General features: G+C 52.2%; 1 protein-coding gene across 1 annotated transcript in view; it reads left to right on the forward strand.

The window, feature by feature from the left end:
- The first annotated feature begins 203 nt into the window (after positions 1-203).
- The window catches only part of SORL1 (sortilin related receptor 1), a 168,040-nt gene continuing 155,030 nt past the window's right edge, over positions 204-13,213 (forward strand). The window contains exon 1 of the mRNA XM_042903857.1: positions 204-1,038. Within this exon, the coding sequence (XP_042759791.1) occupies positions 763-1,038 (276 nt within the window). The 5' untranslated portion in view covers positions 204-762. The remainder of the gene's footprint in view (positions 1,039-13,213) is intronic.

Consider the following 13,213-nt stretch of genomic DNA (forward strand, 5'->3'; position numbering starts at 1 on the left):
TCCCTGGCTCTTACTGCCTCTGTGCGGGCGCGTATTTACTGTGCTCGGGGCCTGGGCAGTTGAGCTTGATGGAGGGTAGTTTTTGGCTGTGGTCACTTCAAATACGTTTTGATGCCCAGAGTAGTAGAAACCGTGTGAATTTCACAATGGGGGCGGGTTCATCTGGACCGTAATTTGCCGGCTGCCGTGTTCTGCCTTCTCAGAGCTCGTTTTCTTTGGCTCCGGGCTCTCCCTCCGAGGTGGGGATGCGGCGGGGGGCCGGGGGAGGTGGTCGTGCGGCGAGACAGGACCGGGGGCTGTGCAGTCAGGGAAGGAGACCGGTTTAGGGCGACCTCGACGCGACCCTGCGGAGGAGGCAACTAACTCCGGGGAAGACGAGCGAGCCCCACACAACTCTCGACCGCCGCAGGGAGGACGACGCGGTGCGCCCGCCGGCGGGCCAAGGGGACGCACGCTCGCGGGCGCTCGCTGCCTTGACTTCCCCATCCCCGCGCGGGGGAGGGGCCCGAGCGGCGCCGAGGCCGCCGAGCGCAGAAAGTGCGCGAAGGGGGGACGCGGCTGCGAGCCGCACACGTGACGGCGCCGCGCCAAGCCGAGCGGGACCCGGCGGCGGCGGCGGGCGCAGCGGGGCGGCCCCGAGCGGCGCGGGCGGCCTGGAGCCCCGGGAGCGGCGCGCGCGGCCCCGGCCCAGCCGCCGTCCCGGCCTCGCGCTGCACATTCTCTCCTGGCGGCGGCGCCACCTGCGGCAGCGTTCGCCCGAACATGGCGACACGGAGCAGCAGGAGGGAGTCCCGACTCCCCTTCCTATTCACCCTGGTCGCGCTGCTGCCGCCCGGGGCTCTGTGCGAGGTGTGGACGCAGACGCTGCACGGCGGCCGCGCGCCCTTGCCCCAGGACCGGGGCTTCCGCGTGGTGCAGGGCGAGCCGCGCGAGCTGCGGCTGTGGGCGCGCGGGGGGCCCCGGGGGGCGGACGAGAAGCCGCTCCGGAGGAGACGGAGCGCTGCCCTGCAGCCGGAGCCCATCAAGGTGTACGGACAGGTGAGCGGCTGGCCACCCGCCTTCCTCCGGCTCTTTCCTCTCCCCGCACTTCCTCAGCCCCGCATCCATCCTCTGCGGTGGCCTCCCAGGTGCAGGCACCACTGGGGACTTCCCGGCTTGCATTTGTGTTTTCCCCCCCTCGCACGAGTACAACCGTCAGCACTTGAATTGCATTGATCTTTCCTTCTTCCTGTCGATTTTAGCAAACGTCTGCCAGGTAAACTCGCGGGGTGCTGTGCACATTTCCCCGGGGTGGGGGCACACCGGCGTAGTTTCCAGCAGGTAGAGGAGGGGTGCAGCTTCATTTTACATGTGGCTGAAAAACGGGGTTTCTTTAGTGTGTATCGTCAGTTGGCAGTGGAGGCGAGGACCCCGCAGTTGCAGGATACTTACACAGAGCAGGCAGGGGAGGGGGTTTCCGCACCACAATTAAGGTGGGCAAACCTGAAAGCTGACTATCTTGCCGTGGTCAGAGCAAGGGGTGTGCGTGCGTCTGTGTGTTTGTGTGTAAAGGCTGAATTTTGTTGTTGTTGGTTGCGGGGGGGGGGGGAGGGTGGTCTATCCATTCCATCTCCCCCTTTGAGATACTGACTTTATTTTTGGACAGGGATATTAACTCATGACACTTAGGGGTTTGAAAGACTGCAAGAATTTGGTGGGCATTATTCAGTAACTGATTTATGTCTATCCAGGCAATGGGTTTATTAGCTCATAAGTAACATGAATTTCGCTTTTATGGCCAGACTTACTGCTAGGAATAGCAAACCGAGTTTGTGGGGGTTAGTATCAGCATTGGCGAAATTAATTTGACCGTGTTCTTTGCCTCATGAGACTCCCAGCCCTGTGGTTAAGATTGACATCAGCAGAGCTGGAAGGTCAGTGGTGGGGTGGGGGTGGGGGGAAAAGTGGGGCCAGAGGAGATGGCAAATTGCACGATTTCTGGAGTCAAAATGTTCCCATTTAAAGTAGAAGTTAAAAGATGAGTCCGAGTTCTGCCTCCCTTCACTGATTTTCTTTAGCCATGTCTTCAGGAAATACAGAGAGTTAAATATTCAACCCTTGAAGCCAGGAAGAACCTTATAAACCACCTCACTGATTGTGCCATTTTGTCGATAAAGAAACACAAGCTGAGAAAGGTGAAGTGACTAGCCCAAGGTCACGTGGGGCAGAGTTGCCTGCTGTTTCGTTTTTTGTTGGCATTGTCCCGGTGACCTTTGGGTGATCAAATAGTTGTGCTCTCTTTATACAAGGCTTCTTAAATAACTGCTTTCTAAAATTAAAAAAAAAAAAAAATACGGCTCCAAAGGGGCTTGGGATGGTGGCAAGTGGGTGGGAGCATCTGATTTCCATCAACCATCAGTCCCTGGGAAAGAGTGTGTGCCAAGGGGGCATGTAACTGCTGCGGGCAAGGGCTGCCGGAGCCCGCCTGCTTGATTTGTTTGTGGGTCCCGACCTTCTTCCCCACTCCACCCCCATCTGAAACTTCTTTTTGTATGTTGAAAAGAAAACAGCAAGGTCCTTGCTCTCAACTGGGACAGCAGCATCCCCATGTTGGGTGGGGGCGGGGGAGGGGAAACAAGAGATACTGCCTTGTTCATTGAGTCTTAACAGCCACCCAGCTCTGCTGTCTTGAATCAGCTCTCTGGGGGCTGGGAGTGGGGAGGGGTGGGAGTCCATTCTTTCTGGAGCTCATGTCCCCCGCAGCTATAGTTTTGGCTGAGGGAAGAGCTTCCTAGGGGGCGCCCTGGTGGCTTAGTCGGTTAGGGTCTGACTTCAGGGCTCAGGTCACGATCTCGCGGTTCATGCGTTCGAGCCCCACGTCGGGCTCTGTGCTGACAGGTCAGAGCCTGGAGCCTGTTTCAGATTCTGTGTCTCCCTCACTTTCTCTCCCCTTCCTCCGCTTGCGTTCTGCGTCTCTCTCTCTCTCTCAAAAATAAATAAACATTAAAAAAAAAAGGAGCTTCTTAGTCTCAAAAATATGCATACAGGTGCCATTTCTTGCTGGGGTTTGGTTTGTGAGGGCTCCTGGGGATGTGGGGCAAGTTAAAGATGAACTGTGTTCTCATTGGGAATGACTCTCAAACCCTCCGCTTTTGTATTTCTGAGCCAACCAGATGGCGTTTGGTTCAGTTGAGGAATGGAGAGCTAGCAGGCGAACTCATAATGAGGAATTCCTACCACGAAGGCCCAGGGCAGTGTTTTTCTCTTCTCTGAGGCCCCGAGGTTAATAAAAGTGGGATTAACTCGAATCTTTAAGGATCTGAGTTAGGTAGAAGGAAGAACTTCCCGGTACTGGGCTATCTGCCTCAAGCATGTTTGGCACAGCCCCTTCAGGCTGAAAGCTCAAGAGTAGGTGACTGAAGGGCTTTGGCGCGTCCCTCTTGGAGCTCCGGAGTCCCTCATCTATTTGGAATGACCTTTCTAGCAAGGGTGACCATTCGCCTCTGTTTTCCCTGGGACAGACCTAGTTTGTAAGTTGTCTGTGCTGGTTATGAAAGCGCTTCCTTCACTCTCCAGTGTCAGGATGCGGACTATAAATTATATGTCCCTTCTGCTTCTAGCTCTAAGCCAAGTTCACTTCATTCCTCCCCTCCCCTCGCCTTTCAGTTTTTTTTAAACGTCTATTTATTTTTAATATAATTTATTGTCAAATTGGCTAACGTACCGTGCGTAAAGTCTGTTCTTGGTTTTGGGGGGTAGATTCCTGTGGTTCATCGCTTACCTCCAACACCCAGTGCTCATCCCAACAAGTGCCCTCCTCAATGCCCATCACCCGTTTTCCCTTCTCCCCCACCCCCCCATCCACCCTCACCCGTTTTCCCTTCTCCCCCACCCCCCCATCCACCCTCAGGCTTTTCTCTGTATTTGAGAGTCTTATGGTTTGCCTCCCTCCCTCTCTGTTTGTAACTATTTTTTTTCCCCCTTCCTTTTAACCTGAGGAATTGCAATATTTTCCCACAGTAGCCCGTGGAAGAGAGTGCAGTTCTAAATCGAGACGGGCATGCAAATGAGGGAGGGCAGGACATTGTTCATCTCTCACCCCCCCCACCCCAGAAAGTTTTCAGTTTAAGGGAGTAGATACAGCAGATGCAAATCCAGGCGTGTGACCGTGCTGGACAGGAGCAAATACACAATAAAGCGGCTACAACCCTAAGGTCGGATGTTAGTGGGTTGTGTGATACGGGAGGGCATGGGAGATGGAGGGATAAAGGGTCATCGGGCTCAGCCACTGCAGCTTCTTGCCCTCTGACCTTCGAGTGAGGTTAAGTGGATGCCTGGCAACACAGATTAGGGCTGGAAGCTGAAGCTGTCTGACCGGAGAAGCTGTAGGGGTGACGTTGAGGCCGCCGGCTTCGGGAACAGGGGAAGGAGAGCTTCTGCAGGGAGGTAGCTGGCCTGCAGCTGAGAAAGAGCACTGTGTCGGAGGCAATGCCGGTTCTCTTTTTCTCCGGCTCCAGTCACCTACGGAGCAAACTAGGCATGGTTCCTGTGACGATATTCCTCCTCGTGTTCTGGAACGTGGGAGAGTGGTTTCTGCCGTGATCCCTTGCGGGCATGTTTGTAATAATAAAATATGGGAAGAGCAGTGAAAACAAGTTGCTGTCAGATATTAGGACTTTTCTGTTCCGGGTTCAGAGTTCCGAGGTTGAGCCCCGCCGAAAAAGGGCCAAGTCGAAGTCCCAAGTTCAGAGTTCCGAGGTTGAGCCCCGCCGCAAAAGCGCCAAGTCGAAGACGGGGGGCCTCCATCGTTCTTGCCACACTGACTTTCTTCCAGACTTGACGCCTGCTCCCTGCCTCTGTGTCGTCATGCTTGCTTTTCCTCTGCCTGAGATGGTCTTCTCCCACTCCTGTCTTTGCTCGCAAAGCCCCTGTTCCCTTCTTCGGCATCCAGGGAACACCTCCAAGCATTCCCGGGCAGGCGCCAGTGGGAAGAGCTCTTTTGAACTTGGTTGCAGCACTTACTGCCTTGTGTTATAATTGCTTGTTTGTCTCATTTCCCTGTTTGCTCCTTGAGGGCATGGACCAAGCCTTTCTCTTCTCTGTGGCTGGCACTTGGGAAGCCCTTAATGAATATTTGTGGACCGACTGCCCGCTTGGAAGAGGAGGAGCCCAGAGGGTAGGAAGCACATCCAAGTTACAGAAAAGGTATTTAGGAGGAGGACCATGGCGAGCCCACAAACGGAGAGGGAAAGTGGGTTGGCTCTCTCCGTGGTGAGGGTAGTGAAGTCCTGATTTTGCTGTGCTGTCCTGGGGGTTATGTGGAACAAAGAGCTGGGATTCTGTTGTACAGAAGCCTCCCTTTTAGGGCTATCATGGTATTGCTAATGGTATTGTTTTGGGGAAAAAATCCTTTGGAATGAAGCGCAAAGCCTAACAGGATTTACAGGTTTATTTTCCTTCCAGTGAGCTCTCTCTTCATAATTCCTGCTTTTTTAGAGGCCAGGGAGTATTCAATGTCCTGATTTGAGACTGAAAATAAAGTGTCTGTTACAGCACAAGGCCCGGGGACAAAGAGCCTCCTTTGGGGGTGGGGTACTTGTGGCTTTAGATCTCTTTGGAGTAGATTCTTGCATGATACCCTTGCTTGGGAAAGAATCGGCGGGTTGATTCTGACGTCAGGATGCTTGACCTGTTTGCTTCCAAAAGATGAGAAGGCAAAGCATTTGTTGTTTCACGGGGCCTTCTATGTAGGTGAAGAGTTGGCCTGGGGTGTTGGGTTGGGTCGGTAAAGGCCGTGACCTTGAAAAACTTCCTGGTTCCACTTGGCATCTCTTCTTCTTGCGGGCTGCTCCTTGCTCAGGCTCTGGCCACCCTTTAGTTCATTAGGGGCTTGTACATCTTGGGGCACAGTGGGCGAAGGCTGTGGGAGGTGGAAGGGATGGGAGGAAGAGGGATGGGAGGAAGAAGGGATGGGGGAGGGGCGAGGAGACGGAGAAGTAAACAGAGAAAATGAAAAGCCTTCCAGTGGGTTCATTTAGCCTTCAGTGGGTAATACATGTTTATAAGATACGATTTGTGCAAGAATATAGCGAGAAGTAAATTTCCCTCCTTCTCGCGTCCCCTGTTTATGTTTATGTGCTGCCACTGTCCTCAGTTTTTCTGTGTGTCTTTGCGGAAACATTCTACCCACATGTATGGCATGTATGTTCAGAAAATTTGGAACTTGCAATATCGATGGCTTTCTGTTATCCATAGCCGCTGATACCATGAGTAATGAATGAGATTCGCTCTGGCTCCAAAATGTTATTTATGGTATATGACTATCAAAAGGCAGGGACTTACGTGCAGTGTCAGAGTGTGAGATAGGTTGTTACTTTTCCTCCAGGCCAGGTGAAGGAAAAGGCAGTCTCGTTGCACTCAGGGCTCCTGCAGGCGGGAAGAGCGGCATGGTAGTTCTTGTTTCTTGGCAAGCTGCTGGAGAGCCGTTCCCTAGAGGGGAAGAGCCCAGATTTGCGAGAACGTCAGAACGTAGACATCACGGATCTTGGTTTTGCTCATGTTCTTTTTGAGACTATTTTCTTTATATTCTGCAAAATGAAGTCAGTGGTGTGTTTAATCAATTGCTCTGGGACCTGGGATCCAGGAGGCAGGTCCTAAGAGCAAACTAATATCCCACAGCCGAAGATGGATGTTGTCAGGGCATTTCATTGTCATATTTGGGTCTGTTCCTCCTTAGAGGTGACAGTCATCTTTGTATTGCCATCGTTCCATCCCAGGGCCGGAGGTAGATGGAGCCAGTCATGGGCAGACACAGGAACATTCTAATAACCTGGAAAGGAGGTAATCCAAAAAGTAACCGATTTACCTTTGCTCTGTATTTATTTAGCCTTTTCATTTAAAGCACCAGGTTACCCTCCTGGTTAAATTTTGCTTAGGTGAATATTGAAATGAGTTTGCTTTCTTGAGTAGCTGATCTGTGAAATGGCTGGCATAAACGTGTTCAGGGAAAGCCAGTTTGGCGTGTAGAATTTTCGACAACAAGTCAGATGCCGATAATTGAGAGTTAACTGCACAGAAATCTCTTCAAGCTGAGGTATTACGTTAACTTTTCAAAACATTTAAAAAAAAAGAGTTAGTTGTGATGGCAGTAAAGGAGAGCTCGCTACATTTTGGTTTGAATAATCGAGGGCTAGTATTTCTTCATAAGTGGTCTGGGCTGCTAGGGGTAGGGCGTTCACTTTGTTGAGCATAGAACCTTCCCGTGTATTCTCTAGGTATGCCCGAATCCATTGGCACATGGCATATTCAGTCCAGCCACGTAGATGCAAAAATCAATTTCCCTCAGTTTAAAATGAGCCACAGTTAATTTCGACCTAATTGATTGGTTTATCGACCTGTGGACCTGGGGCCTTCGAAGAAGTGGCATGGGCAGCCTTCTGGCATTGAAGTGGCTGATGATGCTATAAATCAGAGAAGGCAGGGTCGGTGGCTGATCAGCATCAAGATTTGGATTGTCTCTTACGTTGCTGTGAGACCTTGAGGTCTCGATTGTCACGTGAGGCATGCTTTGTGCATTTTGGGGCGGGTCCCCTAGAAATAGGACTTCATGACAATCAGGACCACGGTGGGGAGTCAAAAATAAGCACAAAATTCTGTTATCCACGGGGTCATTGTTAGCAACAGTGGTGACGTCCATGATCATGTCACTGCTGCCAGCCAAGAGCCGGAAGACCCTGTCTTCCTGGCCCCACGGCAGGTCTTCAAACACAGCGCTCTTTGCTAGCCCTTCCTGCGGCGACGGAGACGTTCTGTGTCTGTGTGGTCCAGCGTGTCGACTGGCACAGGACCGGTAGGACTGAGAACTGAATTTATTTTCTTTCACTTACTTTTAGTCAATTTAAGTTTAGGTTGAAACGGCCACATGTGGCCCTTGGCCACTGTTTTAGAAGGCATAGCTTTAAAAAAAAATTTTTTTTTTTTAATGTTTATTTAGGGGGAGACACAGACCCTGAAGCAGGCTCCAGGCTCTGAGCTCCAAGCTGGCGGCACAGAGCCCGGTGCAGGTCTCGAACCCATGAACCGCGAGAGCACGGCCTGAGCCAAAGTCGGACCTTCGACCGACTGGGCCACCCAGGCGCCCCTTAGAAGGCACAGCTTTAATGGATTGAGGGAGGCCTGCCTTTTGCAGTACTGGGCAACCTCTGCCTCACCCAGGAGAGAAGCCGTGGTGACAGCAGAGGCCAGCACTTGTTTCCGCCACAAATGGCGGGAGCAAAGCAAGAGCCGAGGGCTGTAGTCTAAAGCCAGGATTCGGTGGCCGCCGACTGCCAACTTGGATGTCAGGAGACAGTGGCCTCTCTTCCCCAGGTCGGAACGCATCAGCGGCCACGGGGCGTGCAGTGGGTGCAGCGTTCCTCTGAGAGGGGGGGCCCCTCTGGGCATTAGCCACTTGGGTCGTGAAGGCTGACCCCTGGGCCTTCACCTGTGACATGGCCTTGCACACCCAGCTCCCTCGTACCGGGCTTTGCCGGGGTGGTGTTGCACACACCATGCACGTCTGTTGAGCGGTGCAAGATGCAAGCCGTGCCTCGCCGGTGGGGCCGTCTCCTCCCCGCCCCTGCCCTCCGCTTCCTGTGTGCTTATTGATTTACCTCCGCGTAGCTGGGTCTGTCTTTCATCCCTGCGACCCTGCAGGCTGGCACGAAGACAAACATCACGGGCGTGTGGTCTTCATCACTGCATGCGGCCCCCCCCCCCGCCCCCTTCCTGGCCGGCCCCTTACCTTAGCATGCCATCGCTGTTCCTGCTGCTGCAAGCTCTTGGCTCGGAAAATCGGGACCCTTCACGATGATTTATCTCCAGTCCCCGGAATTAGATTAAAAACACAGCTACGAATTCTCAGAAAGGCAGGCTGATGTGATTATGTCCCAAATCTGAATGGTAGACAAGGGCAATAAAAAGATGTACTTATAGGCGTTTTGCGCCGCGCGGGGGCCGACGTGCTGTTTATTATTTATTCAGCCCCCTCCCCCCGCCCCCTTGTTGGTTTTTTAAATGAAGAAAGTAACGTGGCTTCCGTGTTTTAGAAAAGAGACTAGCCTGTTCAGTAGAAACTTTCCTTCCCCAAAAAACTGTGGATCAGAGTGTGGGGGAAGATGGCTAGGGTGATTCTTACGTAAAATAAATGTGGGTTTGAGCCAAGGAGTAGATCCTGAATTTAAGACGCTAGCTGGTACTGGGGTGAGATCCATTTCACTCTGCCAACCGGGGGTGGGGGGGAGCTGAGGAGTGTTGTGATGGATTTGAACTCTTAGGAAACCTCTGTGCCCAGAAGAAATCGGGAAAAGCTGGGATGATCTCATTGAACCAGGAGGGCCAGGGTTCAAAGCAGCCTTGGGTCGGGGAGCCTGGGTGGCTCAGTCGGTTAAATGTCCGACTTTGGCTCAGGTCATGATCTCACCGTTTGTGAGTTCGAGCCCTGCGTCGTTGGGCTTGTGCTGACAGCTCAGGGCCTGGAGCCTGCTTCGGATTGTGTCTCCCCCCCCCCCCCTCTCAAAAATAAATAAACATTTAAAAAAATTGTCAAGGCAGCCTTGGATGAAAGGCTGGTTTGGAGACTGTCACTGTGGACACTCAAGTGAGTGCCTCTGAGATGAGCTGTATATGGGGTAGTGGTCCAGGTAGTGGAGGACCCTGTTTCTTGTTAGCCGAGGGGATGTGTGCAAGGCAGTTCCATGAGGGTCTGCCCCGGGGACCTGGGAAGAAAGGCCAGTGCTGGCCTGCCTAAGGATCCCCGCAGAGGAACCTGCTGACAGCAGGGTGTGGGAACAGAGTGGAGGTGGGAGAGCAGCCGGTGACACCGTGGGAGCTTTTGGGGAGACGGGAAGCGTTTGAAACCTGTGCTGAGTTCTTTGCGTCACAGGAGACAGTGCACCTCTGCCTTACCTCGTCTGTATATATTTAGTCCCCTGGGCTCGGACAGGGGTGAAAGGCTGGTTGGCTCTGAGCTGGGGCGTTGAGCTCGCAGAGAGATGCCTGTGGGGCTTCCCACGGGCGCCTTGCCCTCCTGTGAGCTTAGGGGGCATCTCGTATTACCCTGGATCACATCCCTGGATGGGATGTGTTCTCCTCTCTCTCAGCTTCCCCAGTGTGTTAAAGGAGCCACCGGTAAGGTGAGAGCTTGATGCATGATTTGAATGTGGTCCCTTTGGGGCAAGGAAAGTTGTAGAAATCAGTGCCACCTCTGCACTGGAGCCTCGGGAACGGGAGCTTGGGTTACCCCACATTGCGGTGAGGAAGGCTTCCTGGCCGCGAGCTCTGAGCTAGGCTCAGGCGTTTGGCGTTTTCATCATTGTCCTATGTACGATGTCACCGTTGGCCCTTGAGGCCTCAGGATTCCAGCCTCGGTGATGCTGATGTTCATTTTTTTATACAGAGCCATTTTGTGAAGAATGGCTTATTTTGGTGTAAATGACATACCAACAAGAGGAAATAACGTTTTAGCATTTTGCAGGTTATGAAACGTATTCACGGGTAACATCTCGTTTGATGCCTCCCCCCCTTTTTTTTCCTGTTTGATACTTCTAACAGCCCCATAAAATCAGGAAGATAAGAATTCTTCTCATTTCACAGATGGGTATTTGAAGGCTCAAAAAGATATAGCGACGTACCAAACGTCTTGCCGCTATTAAAATCGTAGAGACCAAGACTGAAAACCAAGCCTCTGACTTGTCTCCAGTTTACTGTGGCACATTTGCCTCTTGTAAATACTCGAGCGAAAGCTTCGCTTGCAGCCAGGGATCCACAGCCTGTTTGCTGTGAACTCTCTTTTCCTCCTGTAAAACCTAGAGATTCATAGAACTCTCCCCTCCCCTTGGCTCTCCTGGTTATACTCATTTTCTTCCAGCTTTTCAAATGGGACGGTTCCCGTGTCCCTCCCAGCTCCTGGCTTTTGCTCTGCTCTTCCCCCCGGTGTGGATCTTTCTCCTCCATCCCGTTTCTCCTAACTTCTGTCTCTTCATCTTTGTGGTCCCCACTGTAAGTCACGCCTTCTGGGCACTCACATCCTCTCCCTGACCTGAGGTTATGCCCCACTCCCAGAAGTCATCTGTTTCCTAACACCTGGCATGGCGTTTGCTGTATAGTAAGTGCTCAATAAACATTTATGAATGAACGAGGTGGAGGGCGATTTGTGGTGAAGCTGCCAAACCAAAGAGGCAGGGCAAGGTAAGTGCATGTGGTAGAGCCATCCTCTAAAGAGCTCTTAGAAATGGCTTGGGTTCCTAGGTGAATCCTCATTTGCGGTTAGCCCTGGCTTAGCGGGTCAGCAGCCTGTCCCGGCTGCTGAGCTGGCTCGCTGTAGCCTCTCCCTGTAATGCCCTGCTCTGGGGGCCTGTGGAACAGCACCTCTAACTCTGTCTGTGGACTTAACCTCATCTGCAAAACGTGCAAGTTGGTTTAGTTGTTCTCTGAGGTTCTTTCTGGCCTGATATTTTCTTCTTTTTCTTACCACCTGGTAAATTAGGGGCTGCTAATTTTCATGACAGGTTTTTTATAGTTTCTTATAAATTTTAATTAATTCATTAATTAGTTCATTATTTAGAGAGAGTAGGGGAAGGGGCAGGGAGAGAGGGAGAGAATCTTAAGTAGGCTCCATGGTCGGTGTGGAGCCCAACATGGGGCTCGATCCAAGGACCCTGGGGTCGTGATCTAAGCTGAAATCAAGAGTTAGACGCTCAATGGGCTGAGCCACCCAGGCGCCCCTCACAGGTTCTTTTTAATAGGGAGCCCTCCTGGAATAGCGGGGCTGCTATTGGCCAAATGACAAAGTGGGGTTCACCAGGAGGGGGTGCCACAGATAGGTCAGTGGTGGATAGATTCTTCTAGCCAAGGATCAGTCAGAAATACAGGTCAATCTTTCTGAACTGGTATTGTAAGTCATTGAAAATATGATTATTACCCTTTTGGTAGAGGGAAAGCAAAAGATATCCCCCTACCGACCTACCTACCTAGCTCTTCTCTAAAGCGAGCTCATGACCCCAGTGAAGGAGGTGGTAATGAAATGCGTTTTTTTCACCCAGAGTCATTCTCTGTTTGTTTGCTCATCTGTAAAGTGGGCGGCTGAATTTATCAGCAAAGTCATTTATGAGTTCTGTGGCTGAAGCGTCTTGAGCCAACAGAGAAGTCAAATGTGTGAGCTGAGCAGGGGCTCTCTGCAGGGAGTTCTTAAACTAGATCGTAGCTCTCCTTCCGAGGTGGAGCGCCCAGGGAGGATAATGAGCTTTGCTAAATATAGTGAGGACACCGTCCTGAAAGGGGACACTCAGGACACGGAGGGGCCATTTGCACACCTAGCATTTAGGTCATGCAAATGGATGGTTTGACAAAACCTTGTTATTCTTGGGCCTCGGGAGTCTGTCTTTGGTTTCCTCAGGCCTGTCCTATAGTCCAGGGGATTTAGCAGCCTCCTGTCCTCGAAATTGAAGGACAGGGTATTTGCTTTATCCTTCATTGTAGAATTTAAAAAATCCTTCTTCGCATTTCGTTGCTGCTGAGGCGGAGGAGTGAACCAGACTGCCTTGTTTGTCCTCCTCATCCTGCGAGCTGGAAAGAAGCTGTGTAGGAGTGGTGAGGACCACAGGCTGTGCGTGTCCGTCTAGGACATCCCGATCTTTGGCTTTGACCACTTTGAAAGAGGCGATGGCAGAAGAAATGAAAGGAGATGATACGGGGCCTGTTCCATCAACAGCCCCCATCCTCCTGAATAAGCTTCAGCGAGTCTATGGGTTTTGACGGTTCTTCGCACCGGTCAGACTTGCAACACTGATTTCCCCCAGAGGGGCTGTGTGTCCTCTTGATGGGGGAAGAAACCATTTACGAGCCTCAAAGAACGCCTGGCACCTAGTAGGCCCCAGTGCCTTCATCAGTAGGGGAAGGCCGGAGCGGTCAGGGCCTCCATACAACAAGCAATTTATTTGTCCTCCTTTCTATTTATAACAACCCAGAGCTTGGGGCTGGGGCGGTAGCAGATTCTTTTTTTCCCTCTGAATAATGAGGCAAATCATTTAACCTCTTCGGGATGCCAGGGCACCCCGGGGGCCGGGGGGAGGGGGCTGAGAGACAACGTGGGGGTGGCTTGCACTGAGGTGTGCGGGGGTCCTGAGGATTGTTTGAGAGCTGGAAGTGGATGCTAGCTCGAGGCTGATTCTCCAGCAGGGGACTGGGGATCCTGGGA

This window comes from Panthera leo, chromosome D1 (assembly GCF_018350215.1).
Source record: "Panthera leo isolate Ple1 chromosome D1, P.leo_Ple1_pat1.1, whole genome shotgun sequence".
Taxonomy (NCBI): Eukaryota; Metazoa; Chordata; class Mammalia; order Carnivora; family Felidae; genus Panthera; species Panthera leo.